At 33.2% G+C, this 22438-nt stretch overlaps 1 protein-coding gene across 1 annotated transcript in view; it reads right to left on the minus strand.

Moving 5' to 3' along the window:
* The window catches only part of LOC114330735 (agrin-like), a 245440-nt gene that overhangs the window by 23210 nt on the left and 199792 nt on the right, over positions 1-22438 (minus strand). Inside the window, exons 16-18 of the mRNA XM_050662959.1 lie at positions 6173-6340; positions 4026-4416; positions 2631-2959 (exon numbers count right to left, since the gene is read on the minus strand). Of these exons, the coding sequence (XP_050518916.1) occupies positions 2631-2959; positions 4026-4416; positions 6173-6340 (888 nt within the window). The remainder of the gene's footprint in view (positions 1-2630; positions 2960-4025; positions 4417-6172; positions 6341-22438) is intronic.

The following is a 22438-nucleotide window of genomic DNA, read 5'->3' on the forward strand; positions in this document are numbered from 1 at the left end:
TTGTGTCCTGAGTCCACTACTCTTTAACCTAGTACTAGACGACGTAATAAAAAACTGCAAACACAAATGGAGAAAATATAATGTAGGAAATTGAGAATGATACAAATGAGAGAACTATGCTACGCAGACGACTTGGTGATCATTGGGGAGTCAGAAAAACAATTACAAGAAAATATAAACATATTGTATGAAGAGCTAAAAATCAGAAACATGAAAATAAACAAAGAAAAATCAAAAACAATGATAACTGGGGTACACAAGCAACTTGAACAGGTAGACAGATATAAGTATTTGGGGGTAATCATAAGCCGGAATGGAAAATTAGAAGATGAGATAAATGAAAGAATTGGAAAAACTGGTAAGCTGTACAATAGTATTAAGAGTAACTTTTTAAAAAAGAAAAAAATACCTAAGAATATAAAAACCGAAATAGTAAAAAAGATTGTGAAACCCACTCTAACCTATGCTTGTGAATCATGGGCATTAACAAAAAGGCAAAAGAATAGACTAATAAGCACAGAAATGAGATTTTTGAGAACAATAGAGGGAAAAACAAGGAAAGATAAAATTAGAAATCAAACCTTTAGATAGAATCTGAAAATACACCCAGTTACAACAACAATCGAACAAGGACAACCTAGATGGCTCGGACATGTACTGAGAAGAGGAGAAAAATATAAAGATTGCGATAAGCAGGTCTCCTAATAAGAGTAGATAATGACAGAACACCTAGTAGAACATCTAGTGGAACTATGGTGGAAGGTCGGTCAGTAGGAAGACCAAGAAAGAGGTGGATAGACGAAGTGATAACCGATACTAAAGAGATATTGAGGGTGGATAACTAGAAGAGAGCAGCCAAGGACAAAGATAATTGGAGGTGAATGCTAAGGGAGGCCAGTGCCGGACTTGGGCTGTAGCGTCATAGAAGAGAGAGAGCCAAGACAAAAATGTATAAATTATACAAGTAGATTATCTAGTAAATCAAGTTATAATTTAAAATAAAAAATAAATATAATTTTCCCGCGTGGCTTCCTCAAGATTTACATGACAAATTTGGAGGTGTGACATTGTGTTCCATAATAAAAACAAGATTTTTTCCTCGAAATAATAAAAACTGGCAGAGCTGAAATTTAGAAAATATTTGTTGTAATTGAAGGATTTTGGACGTGCACACGTAAAAATTTGGAATTAGCAGATCTATGCTAATAGATATGATGTCCTTCCCCATGTGTTTTATAGATGGCTATACGCTATATTTTTAATACAACCAATGGTACACTAACTTTCTTGTTTTAACGCTATTTTTTTAATATTAACGTAGCTAGGTAAATCATTCAAAAAATATTGACACTAAAAGTAATAAAAAAAAACGATAAAATACTACCATATAACATGTTGGATTTATATAATACACATATTACATATATACAGGGTGTCTGCGTAACTTTGAACCATATGGGAAACTTTTTTAATATCAATTTTACGAAAAAAAGTCATTCTTTATAAAGTGCTCTGCATAGTCTAAAACCTAAGATGCAATCATCAGCTATCAAATTTTGTCAACAGTATAAGAGGTATGTCAAAAAATATGAATTTCGCTCAAGAGCAAACTACCTTTATATTTCAAAATATCAAAACATTTTATTATGAAAAGTTATTTGTAATTAAAAACCATATTCAAATATGTAATAACAGCTTTCTACTTAAAAAAAATTCTGAAATTTTCCTAAATTACCGATTCCGAACATAATTTTTATTTATTAGACATGTAACTCTTTTATTAATAATTTTAGGAAAAAAAGTTATTCTTCATAAAAATCTGTGCATGGTCTAAACCTCAAGATGCAACCATCAGTTATCCAAGTTTGTTAATTTTATACGTGGTGTGTCAGATAATATGAATTTAGAAAGAAATATATTTCACAATATCGAAAATTTATTGTTATGAAAAGTGGTTTGAAAAAAAATATTTTGCAAATTTTTCTCAAATGTATGTAAAGTATGTAACAATTTAGAATTTTTTTTTAATTGGAGGGATTTAATTGCATATTAATACATAGTTTTTAATTCCAAACAACGTTTTATAATACCAATTTTCGACATTCTGAAATACAATTCTTTCTAAATTCATATTATTTGACACACCTCATATAAAATTAACAAACTTGGAGAACTGATAGTTGCATCTTGAGGTTTAGACCATGCACATATTTTTATAAAGAATAACTTTTTTTCCTAAAATTATTAATAAAAGAGTTACGTACATGTCTAATAAATAAAAATGATGTTCGGAATCGGTAATTTAGGAAAATTTCAGAATTTTTTTTTCAAGTAGAAGGCTGTTATTGCATATTTGAATATGGTTTTTAATTACAAATAACTTTTCATAATAAATTTTTTTGATATTTTGAAATATAAAGGTAGTTTGCTCTTGAGCGAAATTCATATTTTTTGACATACCTCGTATACTGTTGACAAAATTTGATATCTGATGATTGCATCTTAGGTTTTAGACTATGCAGAGCACTTTATAAAGAATGACTTTTTTTCGTAAAATTGATATTAAAAAAGTTTCCCATATGGTTCCAAGTTACGCAGACACCCTGTACACATAAATAACAAATTCTTACCTTCTTGACAAGGTATCCCCAGTTTCTTATTCTGACAATCAGTTGCAAACATACACTGCTCTCCTATACAAGGACCTTCAAACTTTTCACAGTACTCTCCAGTAAATTTTGGCGGACAATCACATTGAAATAATTGGTCAGATTCTAAACATTTTCCTTTATTTTGACATGGCGAAACTTTGCAAGCGTGATCTGAGCAGTCGTAAATACCACTCACTTCTAAAACCCATTCCTCCTGTCTCATATGAATTTCTACTTCCTGTCTACCGATTCTCAGCTTCTTAATGCATCCTTGGAATCCCTTTGATGTACCGATGTTATCATAAACTCTAAAAATCAATCAACATCGAATTAGACATTTATTATAACATAAAAGTATACATATAATATAACAATAAACATAAAGTACTCTACATAAAATACTCTGAGAAAATACATCAAAGGAAAATATAATCAGACATATAAAGGCCAATAGACTAAGATGGCCAGGGCATGTGATATGAAGTAACGACAATCGCCTTATAAACAATGTATTTTGGAAAAGACCAGATGGGAGAAGGTCTGTAGGACGACCTGGAAAAAGGTGGAAAGATGCAGTCAGAGAAGATCTGAAGAGAATGGGAGTGAGGCAATGGGAAATAGTGGTACAAGACCGACAAACATGGAAGGCAATAGTAAACGCGGCAAAGACTCACGAAGAGTTGTAATGGTATTGATGATGATGATGATGATATAATACATTCCTAGATATTTGGCGATAGCAGAATAGCAAGAAGACTGGCGTGTATGTAAGTTAAGGAGAGTATGACGATATTGTGGAGCATACTCTTCTTATATACAAGGACTGGGTAAGAAAAAGACTGAGATGTAAGGGCTGTCTAAGTAAGAGGCTGATAGTGGAGGTTCTGCTTAAACTGATGCTGCTTGGCCAGGAATATTGGAATTTTGTGAATGGTATGCTTGTTACTGTGATAAAAAGGAAAGGGAGACAAGACAACAGAGTCGAGAGAAGCAGAGAAAAGTAGATACGATGAAATATAGATGGATTGGAGAAAAGTACTACCATCTATATAATTCATCCTAAAGTGTTCCCAAAGTTTGAGGAGATTGCTCTAAATTAAGAAGTCTCCGACCCATCATTTCACACACGTGTTCTATAGGAGATAATCTGGGGATCTTGGGGGCCAGGTCAAAAGATTGACTTGAGATTGTTCTAAGATATCCTTGATGGCTCTTGCGATGTGTGATTTTGCGTTATTTTGCAGAAAACTAGATGTTGAAGCTTCTAAAGGTAAGTTATGAGATTAGGTTACAAATCTGGATATTATACATTGTTATCTAATTGTACTAACTGAAATAAAAAGCAAGATGCACTTATCTAAGTTATATACTAACCTTGTGTAATTTGTTGGAACGTATCCAATGAAAGCGTCTTCTAATAAATCTAAAGCTTTTAGTGATCCACTTGATTGTCCAGTAATTTCTTCAGATTCGTCTAACTTCAACACGCCATCCCTATGGTACCTCCTGATAACAACCTTATGATCTTCACCCTTTTTGATTTTGTCAACAGATCTTATTAATACAGCTCCATTTCCTAGATTGTATTTAAATTCAACGAAGCCGTTTATAATAGCAAGTGAAACGAAATCACCTAAACCATCTGCCTTCTGTTGATTGTATAATATTACTCCATCTTCTGTGTATGACTGGAATTCTACTTCTATGCTTAGTTTGTGGTAGGCTTTAAGCGACCTAAGTCGTGCATAGGATTTGCCGTGAAATGCTGTAAGTAATAGATCAGAAATGTAAATAAAACCAATGGTCAAAAAAAAAATACTTTTATTCAATCTATATCTTTTATTTTTCGGTACCCTTATCTGGTGTCAGTTATATTAAATTCTCTATATTGTTCCTTCGAATAACAAAACATAAACGTCAAGACGTCAAAGCTTACGATGATTATTAGCAAGAAAAAGATAACAAAAGGTCAACTCTACGTCAATCAAACCTCTGTAGAAAGAGTGACGTACTACAACTACTTCACTACGCAACTACTGCTCCGATGTACCATACCATACCATACTGACTGAGTCACAAATAAGGGAGTTCTCAGAAGAATCAAGAAGAATCGAGAGGATTACGATCGATATACCCTTCTACAAGCCATCATGCAAGGAAAAACATTTGGAAGGCGAGGTCCAAGAAAAAAGACCATCTTGGTTGAAGAACCAAAGAACCTGATTCAACATAACATCTGTGCAGCTTTTCCGCGCTGCTTCAGATAAGATAAAGCTTGCCAAGATTATCGCCAACATTCGTCATGGATAGGCACATCAAGAAGAAAATAACAAAAATTTGAGGGTGTAATATTCCCATTCATTCAGTTTCAAAGCAAATTCTGGGCAAATTTCAAAAAATAAAAAAAGTAACATCTGGGTTTATTTGGAACTGATCAGAGCTGATCGTATTCTTAAATAAATAACCTATCATCATCATCACCACCCCCAGCCCTTTGCGTCCACTGCTGGACATAGACCCCTCATTTTTGTCCATTGTGCTCTATTTTGAGCACTTTGCATCGAATTTCTTGATATTTTCTTGAGATCGTCAGTCCAACGAGCAGGGGTCTACTTCTTTTGTCTAATCCAGGCCTCCACTCAAGTAATCTCTTCTTCCACATTTCATCACTGATTCGGACGAAGTGTCCGGCCCAGTTTCATTTCAGTGTTTCAATTCTGAAAATTACATCGGTAACTCCTGTTCTTCGTCTTCAGTTTTCATTAAGTCTTCGTTAAGGTTTCATTTCTAACTCGGTCATCAAGCGATATACTAAGCATTGACCTTTCCATTTTCCTCTGAGCTATTTGCTGCGTTTTAGAAGTTGTAGCTGTCAACGTCAAAGTTTCGGCACAATAGGTCAACACAGATAACACACATTGGTCAAATGTTTTACGTTTTAAAGAAACTGGTATATCGCTTTTAAAGATGTCTTTGAATTTTCCATAGGCTGCCCATGCTAGGTTTATTCCTCTTCGTAGTTCGCATGTTTGGTTGTCTCTTGTGATCTTTATTTCGTGTCCAAGGTATGTAATTTTTCACCAGCTCTACTTACTTGTCTCTAATATTGATATTTCCGCTAGGTAATAGGTTTGTCATGAATTTTGTTTTGGAGATATTTATTTTAAGACCCACACTGGTACACACTAACTGAAGTTCATGTAGCATTGTACATATCTGCTTGAGGTTGTCAGAGAACAAAACTATGTCGTCTGCGAATTTCAAATTTCTTAACCTTCTACCGTCAATGTTCAGGCCTCTCTCTTCCCAGTTAAGTTTTTTACAAGCATATTCTAGTAGTGCGGTAAACACAGTTTAGGCGATAAAGTATCGCCCTGTCGGACTCCTTTGTCGATTGGGATATGATCCGTGTTTGTATGTAGGTTCACCGACTATAATTACCTATACACCGACCAAATTACCTATTATAGATAGTCGATAATATTATTAAAAATGAATACTAATGTAATCAAAATTCATACCTGGCGTTTCATATTGAGTAAGAGTAATTTCAAGTTCACAAAGCAACCCAGTAAAATTAGCTGTGCAGACACATGCATATGTTGAAGCAGGAAGGTCGATACAAGTTCCCCCGTGATTACAAGGAGAGCTGCTGCAGGCTGGAAACTCATCCATGTCGGCAGAATTTGCTGTAAATAAACGTTATGTCGTTACTATATTAATACGCTGTCCAAAACCACTTTTCGTATGTTATTTATTTATTGAAAAGTATACTATTATTTAGCCTATTTTACGTCACAAGCCGGTAATTTAAAATTAGTTTAGGAAACGTTGTTCTGAAGCTATTTCCTTGTGGCATTTTTATAATCAACTATTTCTAATTGGAATAAGCCACAATTTTACCAAAAAAAAAATGATTTTATTAACGTTTCGAAGTCCTTCGATTTGGACTTCGAAACGTTAATAAAATCATTTTTTTTGGTAAAATTGTGGCTTATTCCCATTAGAAATAGTTTAGGAAACACTGTAACAATTTTTAACTTATTTTATTTGAAAATTCAATGTAAAGACGTCCAGTGAGATAAAAATATATACAAAGAGTATAATAATTATTATTATTATCCCGGTTATCTATAGCGTTCTTCGCTTTGCGTCCTAGTTTCCAGCTTCGTCGGTCGTTCCATTTGCCAGGGTGAAGATTCGTTTCCGACATTGCCTTCTGAATGCCGCCTAGCCAGGATTGTTTTGGCCTTCCCCTTCATCGGCCTTTATCCTTCTTTCTCTTGGCGTTCATTTTAAAATTTATTTTGGCAATCTGTGGTCGTCCATTCTTTTTACATATCCATACCATTTCGTCTATGATGGTTGACTTGACTCTTATTAAGCTGGGTACTCATTTGAGCACGAATACGCATGAGGCAAGCCGAGGCCGCACGAAATGCCTCGAGTAAGGAAAAATGTATGAGGACACGCATCCCGCATGAGGCTTGTCGCAGCAGTGATCCATTTATTCGTCCTGAGGCAGCGAATACGTCTAACGAACAATTATTATTGTAATAATAGCTAGGGTTACGAGGATTCTTCCATAGAATTTCCATATTTTTGTATTTATCACTAAGTTCTAAACAAAACTCTTAGCTCCATTCCATTTTTTATAGGTTTTTTTTTTTTTTTTTTTTTTTTTATTTTATGGCATAGACATTAGTCATTCAGCCAGTTGCAATAAACAAAATACAATCCTAATCCTAATACAAAATAAACAGAAACAATATAGTAACACAATAAATACTACAATACAATAATAATACAATAAAAACAATAATGGAACTCTGATAAAGTGATAAAACATTTATGACAAAAAAAAAAAAGATGCAAATCTGAACTTAAATCATAAAAAATCTCATGCCCGCGTACAAATCTTATAGGACTGTGCGTGTATCTGACAAGAAATCTATAATGATATTGTATATTTGTTGTGAGCCTGTAGCCAGCAAAGACTGTATATTGAATGGTGCATGCATATCAAGTTGAAATAAATTTTTATAGAGAGAGTTTGAATGCTGTTGAAACTTAGTACATTCAAAAAAGATATGATCAAGATCACCCTGCTGTCCGCAATGTTTGCAATTATTGTCTTCAATCACATTTATTTTATATAAATGACTTGGATAGCAAGCATGCCCAAAACGTAATCGATTTATAGTTGTTATATATTTACGTGGAGCTTTAAAACTCTTAAACCATGTATTTTGTGGAATCACTGGTTGTAAAGTGGTGTATCTTGTGGGGTTTGTTAAGCAGTAAAGATTCCATTGATCTTTCCATATCGATAGTTGGTTTCTTTTAAAAATAGTAATAACATCTGATACACATAAAGAATATGACAATAAAGTGCCTGATGTTATACTGGATTTGGCTAAGTAGTCTACATACTCATTATCTTTGAGTCCAATATGTGCCTTAACCCAAATAAATTTTATATTGAAGCCAGAGTCTTCTAACTGCTTTAACATATCCTTTATTAAAAATATGTAAGGATTACTAAATGTTTTGGGCAAAAAAGTATTTTTGATATTCTGTAAAACTGATAGGCAGTCTGAAAGAATTAACGTTTTTTTAGTATAAGAGTTTTTAATATATTTCAACGCTTCGAGTATGGCCAATGATTCCGCAGAGAAAATTGAAAACTCATTGGGAAGTTTGTACTTGAATTCGAAACCTCCTGAGGGTAAAAAATACGCACAGCCAGACCCTTCTCCTGATTTAGATGCATCTGTGTATATAACTGTTGCATCACTGTAGCAGTTCAAAATAGATTTCAGGATATTGTTGCTGATTATGTTGTTTTCGTTGTATGTGGGTATTATTACATCAGTTTTATGGAAGAGAGCAAAGTAGTCTAAGTTTTTGTCTACTGTGTTTAATTCCTTTGAAAAAATAGGATTGTTCTGTAATGCAGTACATAAAGGCGGAGATGGTTTTTTAATCCAATACTTGTGAGTAAGATCTGATTCGTTAAGATGACATATACTGGAAAATAATTCGAAATTTGTAGTGTGTGCTTTAAGTACCCATTTTTCGCTTAGTAAATTTCTTCTAATCTCTAAAGGAGGCTCAGAAGCTTCAACATGTATTGGTTGTATAGGAGTAGATCTCATAGCACCTAAACAGATTCTCAAGGCAGAGTTTTGGAAAACGTCAATTTTTCTTAAAAGGTTTTTGGAAGCAGAACCGTAGAGAGTAGCACCATAATCTATAATGGATCGTATATAAGCTCTATAAAACAATAAAGATGTTTCAACATCGCAGCCCCACCACACTCTAGTTGTCATTCTAAGGAAATTAATACCTTTGCTACATCTATCCAGCATATATTGTATGTGTGGTTTCCAAGTTAGTTTTTTGTCCAGAATGAGTCCCAGATATTTGACATTATTTTTAAATGTAAAAGATTGATCACTAAGTAATACATCTTGGTTTATAGGAAGATTGTGTCTTGTAAAGACAGATACTGCTGATTTTTTAATTGATAAATTTAAGCCGTTCTCTAAGAACCATGGAAATAGGGAACTACAAACTGTACTTAGGTTTTGCATACCGTTTTCATATTTCTTGCTTTCCATATAGACACAAAAGTCGTCTGCATATTGTATGATTTTGAATGGGATGTTGTTTATTTGCATCTTATGTATGTCAGAGGTGTACAGATTAAATAAAATTGGTGATAATACTGAGCCTTGTGGTATACCGTAATAATTATGTCGAGGTCCTATTAGTTTATTATTATGATCTCTGATGTAAATTACCCTATCTGTATAGAAACCGATTATTGTGTTAACAAAAGCAATTGGCATATGAAAAAAATTTACCATTTTATGTTTTAAGGTTGATAAACAAACTGAGTCATATGCTCCTTCAATATCTAAGAATAGTGCTGCTAAGTAGTTATTTTTAGTTAAGTTATTCTGTACATCTACAACAAGTGTTGTTAAAGCGTCTAGAGTTCCAAAACCTCTTTTGTAACCAAACTGGTTTACTGGAAGTAAATTCTCTTTTTGTAACCACCAATCTAATCTAAATTTTATAAGCCTTTCTAAAGTTTTAAAAATACAAGACAGTAAGGATATTGGTCTATATGAACTTACGATGTTTGGGTCTTTTCCGGGTTTAAGGATAGGAACAACTAAGATGTCTTTGAAAGAATCGATAACTATATTTTTTTGGATGATATCATTGAAGACATTTAAAAGAAGTTTTTTAGCAACATCTGGAAGGTTGGTTAACATGGGGTATTTTATATGATCGATACCAGGAGAAGTATTTATGCGGTTTTTAAGGGCAAAATCTAATTCAGTTTCAGTAAATGGTTTTAACAGGAAGTGATTATTTGAATGATGACTTTGTGTAGATCGTGTAGGTGAATTTTGAGCAAAAGGAGGACATACTTTATTAAAAAAGTCGTCTAATAGATTATCATTGAAGGGTTTTATACTAATAGATGCTTTTCGATTCATTTTGTTGGCCTGTGACCATATCTCCTTAGAGGAGGTATTTTTGCTTAAATTAGAACACCATTTAATCCAACTAGCTTTGGCTTTTTGTTTCAACTGCTTTTTAGTATGAGCAGTAACTTTCTGACAATTTAGATAATTATCAAGGCTTGGTGAACGTTTATACAATGCTAATGCTTCTTTTCTGTCATTGATTATCAGATCGCATTCTGGGTCCCACCATGGTGGAGGCGATCGATTTTTAGATTTAAAAATTTTGTATTGAGGAATAGATCTAATTGCAGCATCATTAATGCAATCTAATAGAAAACTATAATTTTGATAAGTATTGAAAGAGCTATTGTAGTTGGAAAACATGTTTTCAATTAAGGATGTATACAGGGACCAATTGGCTTTCTTGATATTCCATTTGCTTTTTGGATAAATTATTTCTTGTGAGGTGTTGGTTATTGAAAAATTCATAGATATAGCAAAATGATTCGAGCCTAAGGTGTCAGATAAAACTGACCAAGTAAATTTACTGGCTATATTAGCTGTGCAGAGTGAAATGTCAATCATAGATTTTTGAGTACCATATCTAGGAAGATATGTAGGTTCTCCATTATTCAAAATTACAAGATCTAGGTCTTCGATACTGCTAACAATTTGGTTACCAACTGGATCATTACGCAGTGAGCCCCATAGTGAGTGATGAGCATTCATATCTCCGCCAATTAAAAAAGGTGATTTGATTTGTGAGAAGATATTTATCCAATCGTTTTTGGATGTACTAATATTTGGAGGTCTATATATAGATAAAAAACTGAATTCTATTGTGTTACATTTAACGATAGCACCGCAAACTAAAATTCCCTCATTAAAATTGTTTCTAATATTTATTTCACGAAATGGTATAGTTGTTTTAATTAAAATTGCAACACCTGCATACCCGTCATATCTATCTTGGCGAATTACATTATAACCTTTAAATGTATAATTTTGATTTGGTTTGAACCAGGTTTCACTTAATAATACAATATCAATATTTTCAGTTATTAAAAAATGAATTAAACTATTTTTATTCGAAACAACGGATCTACCGTTCCATTGCAAAATTTTTAATGATTTAAGTTCTGGGAACATGTTATTTATGAGTGATATCCTCTAAAATCGTTTTTATACCATGGTAAATTTTTTATAGGTAGATTTATAAATTTGTCTTAAATTTTTAAGTGTATATAGACCAGGGTAGAAAAATAAATATGAGCGATTTCAGGGTAAAAATCAATACAGGTATTTGAAGGTGCTAAATGGTAGGATGGATATAGTTAACTAAAAATACATACAGAGGTACTCGTAAATCGATCTCATTTTTTTATAAAAAAAGGCCAAAGTCAAAAAATATGGTTTTTTGCCTATAGCATTTTTAGTATCATATTTACAGCCAAAGTTGTTTTACAAAAGTTGTGTATCATGAAAAAACGATTAATATGACTTTTTATAAGTTAAAATCCATAAAAAATTTACCGAGATAATTGCAAAAAAAACACGCTTTTTGCACTATTTTGTAACTGTTAATAACTTTTACCAAAAAGGCCGTAAGGAACTTATTGTACCTTGATCACGAGGCAATTAAGTGCCTTTATTACTGTACAAAATTTTAAGAAGATCTATTTGTCAGTTTACGAGTTATGTTATATATTTATCCCAGACATCGAATGTTTAAACAATCATTGTTGCCCTAGGAGTATTTTCAGAGCTTTTGGCAAAGTGCAATGGATTCTTAATGACTCAAAGTACTAAGAAAGTTAAAAAAAGGAATATATTTGTTTTTTTAAATGTTGTTAAACAAGTCGCTAAAAATGGTTAGTTTTTTCCTTATAAACAATTAGAATATCTTTGTTATTTTTTCTGATAAATAATTAAAATTGACTGTATCCGAAAGCTGGTAAAAAACACACATTAAAAAAGAAAAACCAACTTTCTAGGACCAATGATAGTCAAGTTATACTTTTTTTTTGAAAAATCACATCTCTATTGTTTATAAATATTAAGAGTTGAAATTGTTAAAGAATGATAATAAATATCTATATTTTATATTTCAATTGATAAGTACGGAATATCTTCTATTTAAAACGAGTAATAACCGTTTAAAGTGAAGTTACACACGCTGACTGAGCTGGGACCGGGTGATGGGGAAGATTGTCGGAGTCCAGTTTCGCTCGTCGAGATTTTGTTATAGAAAGTTCAATTTGGAGCGTTTGACAAATTTTACAATATCTCAGCTTCCAGAGAACGTAGAGCCTTCATTTTTTTTAATTGAAGTAACTCGACGAAAGAATAGCAACTAGCTAATTTTCATTTACCGGAAAAATCGGAAAATTCTGGAAAATGCACTTTTTTATTCAACATGCATTTACAACGTTAACACATATAATTTCATAAATATTGTCATGAAATATTATAAATTTGTGAATAAACATTAAAATAAAATTATAGTATATACCTACCTATTTATATACAGGGTGGTTCATTTTATTCGCCTCGGTGTCTGTACGGAAAACGACTTGATTTAAGAAAAATTTCTTCAAAAAAAATATACCGGGACATTAACACTGCAATCTAAAAATAATGTGAATTATACAGGCTGCTTCAAAAAAGAGTGGTATATCAAAGATATATTTTTTTATGGAACACCCTTCACCTGATGAACTTTTTAAATTGCCCTTAAAAAAGAAGCTAGACTATACCTAAGTACAGGGTGTTTTCATTTATTTCAATGTTTAGAAAAATGTAAAGATTTAGAACAAAAATAACTATTTACAAATCTAAAAATCAGTGACAATTTTTTTCTTGGATCTTCATAATAGACTATTCAGCATATTTAAACAGATGTTTATTGTAACAAAATTTATTAAAATAATTATTTAATCGTACATTTTTAGATTTAAAAATTAATTAAAAACAAAAACGTTCTCAAATTAAAAAAATATTATGTATAGATTATAATTATTCATCTTCATTAATTCTACACAGTTTTTGTACAGGTTCATTAATTTCTTCCACATTATCCATAATTTCTTGAAATAAATCAATTGTACCGAGCTTTGCATAAATTGCAAAGATCACACTGGCGAAAAAAGATGCTACAACCTTTTGACGGTTATTATAGATGACGAAAGTGCAAGTTGAAGAATATTTGTTTCGAAAAATTAGGAATCATGTTGAAGGAATAAGAAATTAATGAACCTGTACATAAACTGTGTAGAATTAACGAAGATCAATAATTATAATCTATACACACATTTTTTTTCAATTTGAGAAGGTTTTTGTTTTCAATTAGTTTTTAAATCAAAAATGTACTGTTAAGTAATTATAAATTTTGTTAGAATAAACATCTGTTTAAAAATGCTGAATAGTCTATTATGAAGATCTAAGAAAAAATTTGTCGCCGACTCTTAGATTTGTAAATATTTATTTTTTTCTTAAATTTTATATTTTTGTAAAAATTTAAATGAATCAAAATACCCTGTATTTAGGTAGAGTCTAGCTTATTTTTTAAGGGCAATTTAAAAATTTCATTAGTTGTAGGATGTTCCATAAAAAATATATCTTTGATATACCACTTTTTTTGTAGCACCCTGTATAATTCACATTATTTTTAGATTGTAGTATGAATTGCCCTGCATATGTCTATGAAGAAATTTTTTTAAATCAAGTCGTTTTTCGTACAGACACCGAGGCGAATAAAATGAACCATCCTGCATATAAATAGATATATACTAGAATTATATTTTAATATTTATTTACAAATTTATAATATTTTATGAAAATATTTATCAAAATATATTAGTGTTAAGATTGTAAATGGATGTTGAATAAAAAAGTCCATTTTCCAGAATTTTCCGATTTTTCCGGTAAATGAAAATTAGCTAGGTGTTATTCTTTCGTCGAGTTATCCAAATTAAAAAAAAAGGCTCTACGTTCTCTGGAAGCTCAGATATTATAACATTTTCAAGCGCTCCAAATTTAACTTTCTATAGCAAACTCTCGACGCGCAGAACTGGACTCCGACAATCTTCCCCATCACATGGTCCCAGCTCAGTCAGCAATTTTTATATAGCAGCAATATTTATAAACAATCGAGATGTGATTTTCCAAAAAAAAAGGATAACTGGGCTATTATTGGTCCTAGAAAGTTGTTTTTTCTTTTTTAATGTGTGTTTTTTACCAGCTTTTTGATACAACTAATTATAATTATTTATCAGAAAAAATAACAAAGATATTCTAATTGTTTATAAGGAAAAAACTCACCATTTTTTTATCGACCTGTTCAGCAACAATGAAGAAACAAATATATTCTTTGTTTTAACTTTCTTAGTACTTTTAGTCTTTAAGAACTCATTGCACTTTGCCAAAAAGCTCTGAAAATACTCCTAGGCAACAATGATTGTTTAAACATTCGATGTCTGGGAAAAACATTTAACATAACTCGTAAACTGACAAACAGATCTTCTTGAAATTTTGTACAGTAATAAAGGCACTTAATTGCCTCATGATCAAGGTATAATAAGTTCCTTACGACCTATTTGTTAAAAGTTATTAACATTTACAAAATAGTGGAAAAAACGTGGTTTTTTGCAGTTATCTCTGTTAATTCTTTATGGATTTTATCTTGTAAAAATTCAAAATAATTGCTTTTTTATGATACACAACTTTCATAAAACAACTTTTGCTGTAAATATGATACTAAAAATGCTATAGGCAAAAAACAATATTTTCTGACTTTGGCCTTTGTTTATAAAAAAATAAGGTCGCTTTACGAGTACCTCTGTATGTATTTTTAATTAACTATGTCCCCCCTACGATTTAGCACCTTCAAATACCTGTATTGATTTTTTCCCGTTTTTATTTTTCGGCCCTGGACTAATAACTTTCCAAAAGAATGAATGTTTCAAGGTAAGAAATAAGATTCAACAAAATCCAAATCTTTTAACACCCTTTTGTATTATTATATTATATAGCTACATTCATTAGGTTTGTTCGTAGTACGATCCAATCGATCAGCAACCGTTGCCAACCATCAGACGCATGCGCAGTGAACAGTTAGCGTTGCGCAGTTAACAGTTAGCGTTCGTAGACTACGAACGCGCATGCGTCTGATGGTTGGCAACGGTTGCTGATCGTTCTACGAACAAACCTATTGCTTGCACGGTCTGTTTAAAAATGTATAAATATGAATCGAAACGCAACGCCATGTTTAAAAATACTTAATAAATAAACCGTCCACACTGAGGCATGAATCCCTTTGATGGACCGACAACAAATGGATCGCTCTGAGGCGTGCGGCGAACGATTTGAGCATATTTGCCGCGCCTCGGATGACGTCCTCACTGACTGCCTCGTACGGCCTTGGCTTGCTTCATGCACGTTCGTGCTCAAGTGAGTACCCAGCTTTATATTTCTGATTTGGTCATTTTGTATTCTTTTAAGCCTTGATTTTCTGGTCGATCTTCTCCAGAGGTCCATTTCCAATCCACGTAGGTTTCGTTTCAGGGATTTAGTAAGTTGTCATGTTTTTGTGATTAGATAGTTATTTTGACCATATCATCGGGTTTAGGCATCCAATCCTTTTTCCTTTTACGATCCTTTGCTCTATCTCTTATTTGGTGCGCCAACTCTTGTTGATTCTTGTTCCCAAATATATATATTCCTCATAGTTCTTGATTGTTTCATGTTCGTTAACCATTAGATCTTCTACTTCATTCCCGATGCATAAGTATTGCGTTTTGTTTCTATTTACAGACAGGCCCGACTCTTCATATGTTTGAAATAGCCGTCTCGTCATGAATTCTAAATATTCCTTATTTGCTGCTACTACCACTTGGTTGTCCGCAAAATGTAGAGTATACAATGTTGTATCGTCCATCGTCCTCAAGTTGGATTCTCATCCCTGAAAAAGATCTTCTCCAGTATTTTAGGGCTTCATTTAAATCTTCTTCTTGATGTGCCTATCCGTGACAAATGTTGGCGATCATCATAGCAATCTTCACTTTATCTGCAGCAACGCGGAAAAGCTGCACAGATGTTGTGTTGAACCAGGTTCTGAGGTTCTTTAACCAGGATGTTCTTCTTCTTCCTGGATCTAGCTTTCCAAATATTTTTCCTTGCAGGATGGCTTGTAGGAGGGCATATTTGGATTCATTTCGCATAATGTGTCCAAAGTATTTCAACTTTCGAAATTTGATGGTGGTTAGTACTTCTCGGTTCTTACCCATTCTTCTAAGAACCTCCTCCAGGCAACCAACTGACGTCATATAACGTCGAGGAAACGTCAGTTTTGGTTGAATATATACACGTGTTTGAAAATTACGTCATATATACGTCTTTTGTAGGTGATTTTAAATACGTAAGATTAATGACGTTAAAATAACGTTTAAAAAACGTTTTCATTTCAGACAGTTTAAGTCTGACGTCACAAAATTGGGAGGAGCTTGTTTGTATTACTCCAAACAATTTCGTTAAATAATTTTCATAAGAAATTTCTCATTTATTGTTTACGTGGTTTGTGTCTCGTGTGATAAAATGAGACTTTTCATTTAGATATTTAGTTGAAGAAACGTGTTAATTAAGAGATTTGTATTCGTTTTTGCTCAGTGAGTTAGTTTAATGCAGTATTCTTCTTGACAACTGTTTGAGGTTATGTTTATTTTCTGTTAATGAACTAATTATGTGTTATCGAGTAATTTGTTAATAAATTATTTATTAGTTTGTATGTTTTTTCAGTTTTGACACAGTAAGTAGGTATACTTATATAAATAGTGAAAATTCTATAATGCGAGGGCTGGTACAATCATGCAGAATCAATGTTAGATTGTTTCTAATGCACAAGCGATCTCAAACTACTGGTAGTATATCTTCATCGACACATGGGACGTAGACCTATAGGTTTCATGTTACCTATTTCTTATGCTACTCATTTTAAAAAATCTGAAAGAGGTCACTTTTTGAAACTATTAAAGACGTGATTTTACCGACGTATAAAAGTCGTCACCTTTTAGACGTTTTAAAATCGTCACAATTATGACGTCAAATCGATGAGACAAATACACGTGATTTTCAACGTCGGTACTACGTTATAGAAACACGTCAATTGGTCATTTTTATGACGTGTTATCTACGTTATAAAAAGGTCGTTTGGTTGCCTGGGATGACCCGATCAGTCCATGGACTTTTAAGAATGCTTCGATATAGCTACATCTCAAATGCTTCCAATTTTCGGCACATATCGTAGTTCAAGGTCCATGATTCAACACCATAAAAAAGGACAGAGAAGACGTAGCATCTCAGCATTCTTACTTTTATACCAAGAGAAAGATTGTGGCTCTTGAAAAAGGCCCACATACGGTTGAAGATTGATCTAGCTTTTCCGATGCCTGCTCTTATCACTTGGTTGTTGGTCCATTCTTCATTTATTATGGTGCCGAGGTAGTTGTAGTGCCTCACTCTTTCTACAGGGGTTTGGTTGATGTAGAGTTGACATTCTGTTATCTTTTTATTGCTGACGATCATAAGCTTTGTCTTTTTTACGTTTATATTGAGTCCATATTGTTGACTGTAATACGTGATTTTGTTCATGAGGACTTGTAGGTCTTCTAGGTTGTCCGCAAATACTATGGTTAGAATTTTCACAATCCGTTCAGTAGAATACCTTTTTCAGTTTCGATAAATATTCGATAAATATTCTTTCAGAGTCAAAATTGAAAATTAGGGGTGACAAAATGCAGCCTTGCCTCACTCCACGCATGATTTTCACATATTCGGTGTGTTCACCGTCAACTCTGAGATTTGCAGTCTGATTCCAGTAAAGATTTCTAATTATTTTCAGATCTTGGTTGTTAATTTCTGCTTCTTTTAGTATTTGCAACACCTTGGAGTGTTGTACTCGATCAAACGCTTTCTCGTATTCAACCAGACATGCGTATACGTCGCAATTGACGTCTCTGCATCTCTGGAATAAGACTTGTATTGAAAACAAATACAAAGCCTCTCTCGTACCAACAGCATTTATTAACCCGAACTGGTTGGGCGAAATTTGACTTTCACATAGCTTGTAAATTCTCGTATGGATTACCTTTAGGAACAATTTTAGGAGATGATTCATCAGGCTTATCGTACAACATTCTTCGCATTTTTTGGCTCCTGGTTTTTTTGGAAGTGCAATAAACTCAGACTTCAACCATTCTGTTGGTATTTCTCCAGAGTTGTATATGTTGTTCGTTGTTGAATATCTTTGTGATTATTGCTCTTGATTCGTTGTCCATCAGTTTGAGTAGTTCTGCTTATATATTATCGGGACCTGCTGCTTTGCATTTAAATAATAATATGCTTCATTTAAATAGATTTTAAATATTATTGGAGAGAGGCAGCATCTTTGTCGAAATCAATTTGTTACTGGAAATTCTTCTGATAAGGTGTTGTTTAGTTTACTTTTTGATATTGAAACTATAATTACCTTAGGATTATAGATTAGGATTTTAAAGAAATATTAATAGAAGTAAACAAATGACATAGTAACAGAATAATAAGAAGTAAACAAACAAAGCCAGGCGAGATTGCTACAGAGGTGGTGAAGTATGATTCAAATATACTTTGGGAATTAACTACACAGCTTTTTAATACCATAATCCCTAAGTGGAGCATAGAGCTTCAGTGAAAACTCGCCATCGAGTTCTATTTTGCGCTAGGACCTTCACCTCATTCCAAGACTTTCCTTGACTTCTTATCTCGTCGTTGATGGATCTTCTCCAAGTTTGTGCTGGGCGACTTCTTTTTCGCTTTTCTTCGGGATTCCACTCTAGGATAGTCTTTGCAATACTGAAGCTAGTTTGTTGGAGTGTGTGGCCCATATAACTCCACTTTCTGGACTTTTTTACATTTTCTACCCTCTTTTGTTCGGTCAGGTAGGTAAAAATTATTCGTAGGCATTTATTTATAAAGACTCGCAGTTTGTCTGTAAGAGATTTTGTCACTTTCTAGGTTTCACATCCGAAGAGTCGAACAGACATGACTTTTGACTGGAAAAATAAGATCTTTGTCTTTGTAGCACACTGGCCACACCTCCATACATGGCTGAGCATGCTGAATGCTTGTTAAGCTTTTCGAATTGTCATTCGAATATCGTCTTCTGTACCTCCGCTTTCTGTTATACCACTTCCAGGATACATAAAATTTTCCACACATTTTTAATCTACATGTTGTTAATAGTAAATACACTCCTGGCCAAAAAAATCGGGACACCTTAAAAATGGGTCATTTTTGATGTCTCGACTTTCCTAAACCTGTTGTCCGATTTTAGTGATTTTTAATGTTATAGCTTTATTCTCTAAGAATATGGATGTAGTAATAGTGTTGCTGAACAGGTAAATGTCACTGTATATACCGGGTGTAACAATAATACTGTGTTTTTTCCTGAAAGTTCGTAACATCCTGTGGAATATTCTAGCATTTAAAAATATTTAAATTAAAACTCAATTGTAGCCTTAAGTCAAGCGTCCACAGACCCGCATCGTACGCATCGTACGCAACGGATTTTAGTTTGACAATCGATAATGCGATCCGTACGATGCGGATCAGTGGACGCGGTTACATAAGTTTCTGTACAAGGCAAACTAAAATCCGTTGCGTACGATGCGTCCGATGCGTACGATGCGGGTCTGTGGACGCTTGCCTTTAGCCTTTCTTAACCCGCGAGTAGTCGCGCGGTGAGATAGAATCTCAATTTTTATCCTTTTTCGCGATAACTTGATGAAAAATTTTGCAATTCTTTTGCAATTTCGTAAGTACCTCGAGGAAAGGTGTAGTAATGCGTAGGAATTTTTTTTCTTCTTCTTCTTTTTGTGGAATTTATGGCTTTGGGGAGAGCCAATTAGCTTTAACCCGCGAGTAGTCGCGCCGTTAGATAGAATATCACATTTCATCCTTTTTCGTAATACAGTAAAACCTGTCAGTAACGGCCACTAAAAATTAAAGAACTATTGGCCGATATAGAAAGGTGGACGGTATTGCCAGTTTTTGTAGTCTACATATAATTGGTTTGGGAAATTTTTAAACTGGCCGTTACCGTTAGGACAGGTGGCCGATGTTAGCAGGTGGCCGTTACCACAGGTTTTTTAATAAAATTGTTAGAAATATATATTTTTAAAATAAAAAGTTGATAAAAATAGTACAAAATAAAAATTTGTTTTAAATTCGTATTTTGAGATAGAATCTCACACGCGACTATCGACGTTACAGAAGTGAGCGCGACTACTCCCGGGTTAACATTCTGCTTTTTGACTCATTCACTTATGCTGGATAATGAAAAAGTTAGGTACTTTGACAACTAGCCATGTTCTTCATCAATACAGGGTGTTTCTAAATAATTGCGACAAACTTTAAGGGGTAATTCTGCATGAAAAAATAATGATCGTTTGATTTATAAACATATGTCTACAAATAGTTCGTTTCCGAGATACCGGATGTTGAATTTTTTTCTTACACACTGACGATTTATTTACTGCTCTAAAACCGGTTGAGATATGTAAATGAAATTTGAGGAGTTTTAAGAGGCAGTTATTGCACATTTTTTGACATACAATTATGTATTTTATATTCACCATTGGCGTGCATACGGGTCATATTACCCGGTCATATTACCTGTATGCACGCCAATGGCGAATATAAAATTTTTAGTTGTATGTCAAAAAATGTAAAATGTGAAATAACTACCTCTTAAAACCTACCAAATTTCATTTGCACATCTGAACCGGTTTTAGAGCAATAAATAAATCGGCAGTTTGTAAGAAACAATTCAACATCCCGTATCTCGGAAAGGAAGCATTTGGGGACATATGTTTATAAAGCAAACTGTCATTACTTTTTCATGCAGAATTAACCCTTAAAATTTGTCGCACTTATTTGGAAACATCTTGTATTGATGAAGAACATCGCTAGTTTTCAAAGTACCTAACTTTTTCATCATCCAACATATGTAAATGAATCAAAAAGCAGAATGTTAAGAAAGGCTAAGGCTACAATTGAGTTTTAATTTCAATATTTTTTAAATACTAGAATATTCCACAGGTTGTTACGAACTTTCAGCAAAAAACACAATATTATTGTTACACCCGGTATACAATGACATTTACCTGTTTAGCAACACTATTATTACATCCATATTCTTAGAGAATAAAGTTATAACATATTAAAAAAATCACTAAAATCGGACAACATATTTAGGAGATTCGAGACATCAAAAATGGCCCATTTTTAAGGTGTCCCGATATCTTTGGCCAGGAGTATAGTATGTTGCTTCTTGCATCTATTCTCATATATTTGGTTTTCTTAATATTGATTTCAAACTTATTTTATTGGCTTCAATGGAAAGTGTTTTGAATTGATCAGTCGCATCTTGGAACCTTTGTCGTAATAGGCAGATATCCTCGGCGTGTTCTAGATCGCTTAGGCGTGTGGTTTACGTCCTTTGTATCCTTCTTGTGTCGGAGTCTAGTTTGGATCAGGGACCCCTACGGCAATGAAATAAAAGGTTCTGATATGAAAGGTTCCGAAATAAAAGGTTCCGAAGGAAATAAAAGGTTCCGGTTCTAGTAAAATTCAAAATTTTAAGTCCGGTCCGGGTCCGGTTTTGTTAAAATATTTCGATTCGGTTTTGACCAATTTTTTCGGTCCAAACGATTTTTTTCGCTTCCTACAAATTTTTCAATTTCACAGTCTGATAAAAAAGTAAATATATGGTGTAATTTCTAAGTATATAAAAATTTTTTATTCAAGATATATTAGGGGAGGAAAGTATGCTAAATTTGCAGTTACTCGAGCGTTATGGGGACCTATTGGGTTGTGAAGATTAGGTCCTAAAATCAGAAAAAGTTAAGTAAATTTTTCCATTTAAGTGGGGACTTCCCATTTTTTAATTTAATTTTCCATTTCCAACAATCGTCTTTTCTGATTATAGCGCCATCTATCCATAATTCGAAAAAATATATCCAATTAAAGTTACTTATTTCTAGGTAAGGAATCCAAATCTGCAATGAAAAATGGGGGCTTCTATTTAAGCTTTTAAAAAGTAACCCCCCACCCCACCTCCGTGGGGGGTCGTGTTTGGTGGCATTTGATGGATTTTTCAAAAATATTGAATACGTGTATTTTGAACTTTTTCGATCTGATGTTCATTTGGCGAAATATCGCAGGGTTCCTATTTAGAATTTACACCTTACTCCTCTCCGTAGGAAGTCGTGT

The sequence above is a fragment of the Diabrotica virgifera genome, chromosome 10 (genome assembly GCF_917563875.1).
Source record: "Diabrotica virgifera virgifera chromosome 10, PGI_DIABVI_V3a".
Classification (NCBI taxonomy): Eukaryota; Metazoa; Arthropoda; class Insecta; order Coleoptera; family Chrysomelidae; genus Diabrotica; species Diabrotica virgifera.